This window comes from Triticum aestivum, chromosome 3B (assembly GCF_018294505.1).
Source record: "Triticum aestivum cultivar Chinese Spring chromosome 3B, IWGSC CS RefSeq v2.1, whole genome shotgun sequence".
Taxonomy (NCBI): domain Eukaryota; kingdom Viridiplantae; phylum Streptophyta; class Magnoliopsida; order Poales; family Poaceae; genus Triticum; species Triticum aestivum.
In genome coordinates, this window is record NC_057801.1 from 86,065,673 (window position 1) to 86,069,478 (window position 3,806).

At 45.9% G+C, this 3,806-nt stretch overlaps 1 protein-coding gene across 1 annotated transcript; it reads left to right on the forward strand.

The window, feature by feature from the left end:
• The first annotated feature begins 888 nt into the window (after positions 1 to 888).
• On the forward strand, positions 889 to 2,100 carry LOC123064906 (xyloglucan endotransglycosylase/hydrolase protein 8). Its single transcript, XM_044488301.1, has 2 exons — positions 889 to 1,204; positions 1,314 to 2,100. The coding sequence occupies exons 1-2, from the start codon at positions 938 to 940 to the stop codon at positions 1,881 to 1,883; spliced, it is 837 nt and encodes a 278-aa protein (XP_044344236.1). The 5' UTR covers positions 889 to 937; the 3' UTR covers positions 1,884 to 2,100.
• Positions 2,101 to 3,806: the final 1,706 nt, after the last annotated feature.

Consider the following 3,806-nt stretch of genomic DNA (forward strand, 5'->3'; position numbering starts at 1 on the left):
CTCCATTTCTAACCCGCAAAATACATCATTGAGCGAGGCGAAGTGGTTAACCGACGAACATGCAACTATATATGACAATCAATGGCCAAGATTAGCGAGCAATTATCAGTGGCAGTGCCTACATGTCACTCGAGTGGATTCCACCACTTAATCTTTGCTTTGCTGATGGATTTAATCATTGATGGACTGATTCCAGCACCTAATTTCTGGGTCCCGTAATAGTCCAAAGTGCTCCTTAATTGAATTAGGACCCCTCATCGAACTGCTGGCCGTATGAATTTTTGTATTGAGTTGAAACCTCTGCTAATACACCGTATATACAGATATTGATTATTGATTTTTATGTTTATAGTATGCTTTCCCGGGTTCGAGTTTCGTCCTAGGAACCCCAAATCTCCAGACCGGCCATGTAACATAGCTTCCCCTTTACAGCTTTCAAATTAAACTTAGCTTTTGCCTAGTCCTCTGGTACAGAGAATGTACACTCTCCATTGCAAGCACGATTTTTATTTTATTTCTTACACGTTCATACTGTTTTTTATAGGATTTTGTAGTATTTAAACGTTAAACGTCCCCAACAAACAGTTCATCATGCATTGCACCAACCACACTTGAGCGACATGATTTTGACTATGATTGGCATCTAACGACAATATAATGCTTTGATCTAAGCATATCTTTCCGGTTCCAATCTTTGTGCAAACTGCTGGTGTATGAACACCCGAGCGATTATGGCAGATTGTATCCATGTGGTGCCCGAATGATTGTAACGACCTTCGCGCCCACCTGATAAAAAATGTGCCCCATGCACAAGACGTGTGTGGCCAGCCCCAGCACCAGCAGTATAAAGGCGCGCCATCTCCTGTGCTTCTTCGCACCACACACACACCAACCGCCCTCCACTTTGTAAGCTCATTTCCAAGCTCTAAGTCACACCATGGCACGGCATTTTCTGGCCATGCTCGCCGTCGTCCTGGCGCTCTCGCAGGCCACCTCGGCCAAGCCCTGGCTCGACGATAAGTTCAACACGGACGGCAATGTCCGGACCGGATATGACGCTTCGGGCGAGCAGGTGGTGACGCTCAGCCTCGACCAGCACTCGGGCGCCGGCTTCAACTCCGATGAGCAATACCTCTACGGTGAGTTCAGCATCCAGATGAAGCTCATTCAGGGAAACTCCGCCGGCACCGTCTCCTGCTTCTACGTAAGTTCATGAGCTTAATTTTTCGAGAAGTGCCAAAACTAACATTGCTCCATCTTATATAGCTGACTCAACGTTGCTGCTGTGTGTGTGGATATATAATTGATTGCAGCTTTCTTCCGGTGATGGCGATGGGCACGACGAGATCGACATGGAGTTCATGGGCAACTCCAGCGGTCCTGGCCATCCAGTGGTGCTCAACACCAACGTGTGGGTCAACGGCGACGGTAAGAAGGAGCACCAGTTCAACCTCTGGTTCGACCCCGCCGCCGATTTCCACACCTACACCATCATCTGGAACCCGGAGAACATCCTCTTCAAGGTGGACAACCTCTTCATCCGGTCCTTCAAGCGCTTCGCCGGCATCCCCTACACTAGCTCCAAGCCCATGAGGCTGCACGCCACGCTGTGGGACGGCAGCTTCTGGGCGACTGAGAAGGGCAAGGTCCCCATCGACTGGTCCAATGCACCCTTCAACGTTTTGTACCGCAACTACTACGCCAACGCCTGTGTCAGCGGTGGCGCGTGCCATGCCGGCAGCGACGGGTGGATGAATAGGCAGCTCGAGGGCGCCGAGTGGGGAACCGTGAAGTGGGCGGAGCGCAGTTACATGAGCTACAACTACTGCGAGGATGGGTACAGGTTCCCGCAGGGGTTCCCCGCCGAGTGCAGCCGCTACTGATCCCTGCTCTGATCAAGAGGGCGGGGCATTCATCCATTGTTTGATATCTTTTTCTTCGATACAGTACTTGATTCTTGTTCTTCTTTGTGAATTTGTAATTAAAAAGCAGCCCTGCGGCAGCGTGTGGGCGATTGTTTGTACATTTTTCCTAAAGAAAGAAGCATGTAATTTTTATTCACAAGCAGTAGTGCTATATATGACAATCTTCTTTTATTCACAAGAAGAATATAGTACTACTCCCTCCGTCACATATTAGTTTTCGCTAAAGTTGGTGTATCTACACGTATTTTAGTAGTAAATACATCCGTTTGAGCAACAACTAATATAAGACGGAGGAAGTACTTGTCTAGCAAATCAATCTTAGAGGTTTAAAGAATATTATAATATAGTACTGAATATGAACTGAGCTTAGTTTAGATGATTAGGTTTCTTGTGGTTGAATTCATTTTGACCTTCCGGCAATGTTCGTTTGGTGAGAGATGTTCGAAGGTAAAGTTTGCATGTGTACATTTTTAGAAGTGAGTGTATGTGTGTATATGATCATTTGTAATTGTACTGTGTTAAAAAAAGAATATAGTACTACTAAGCAACGCCATTGCGAAAGTTTAGGCCGCACCAAAGTAAGCAGTAAAATAGGAAAACTAGCCAAAAAAATAATTCTGATTTCTTTATATACATGATCGCGTGATTTACCCGGGTGTCAATCTTTCTGAAGAAACAACGTCCATGGTGTTATGGGCAGAAAAGACAAAATCAATGTTGAAAAAAGGTTTTTTTGAAGCTTTTTGGAAGTCTGATTTTGTTTTTTAAGCCTAAGACAGTGCATATATGCCATTTTGCCATGAAATTTTACACATTGTAGAAAACACTCAGCTATGTTAATCCCAAGCAGGATTGTGAAATCTTAGTCGATTGAGACTTAATGAAGTCTCAGTCGATATATCCATGAGATCTTACATGAAGATCCGTGTACAAAATCCTTTTTTTCTTTTTTATATGTTGTGTCACTAGAACGAGACTTGGTTAAACCCTCAGTCGACTGAGATCTAGCCACATCAAATTATGTTTCTGTCATTTTTTAGATTTTTACAGTTCATTCCGGTGCATGTGGAACCACATGTCCACCGTAGCATTTCCAGGCACAACACTCTTTCTTTTACTGCATACCGCAATGCATCGGTGCTTCACAGCCAGCATGTTTGATATATGACACGCACGTACGTTTGCTTGTCCAAGAAGAGAACAGCTAGCACGCTGTATCATGCATGCATTTCATGCATACGCTACATCTTTATACCCGGCCGTGCCAACCCCAATAATGACTTGGTCCCGCCGGTGGCATATATATCTAGTAACCTTTTCCGGCACCGCAAATTGTACGATCGGTCTATATATACACTTTTGTGCTGTCTCGCCCACTAATAATACCGGTTGGTGGTGTTGATATTTCATATTTGTAGTATAACGAACTGATCGATATGATATGCATGTAGGGCATCGTCGCCTACTTCCGTCCGTTGACACTTTGGCCGAAGTCCGCCCGCCTCTTCGCTGGAGAGCGGAGATACCGCGGCCTTTTGCGGTAGATTCACGTGCTTTGGCATTATGTAATCCGTGCCGCGTCCGTCTTGAACGCGCTAACCAGCTGCTATCACGGCATGGCATGTGCTCCGGGCGGCCGAACGAACGAACCAGACAATATGCCGCAGCGTCCACCGCCACGGCGCATGTGCATGTGCATGTCCACCCACCGGCGGACGCGCGCGCCAGAGTCAACAACCACTAAGAGCATCGGGTTCCCAACCGCTCTTTTTGTAAACATTTAAAAAAAGTCATTCAGCCAAAATTCGGCAAACACGACATATATTTGGCATAGATTCGGCAAACACGACATTACATTCAGCAAACATGACATGGATTAGG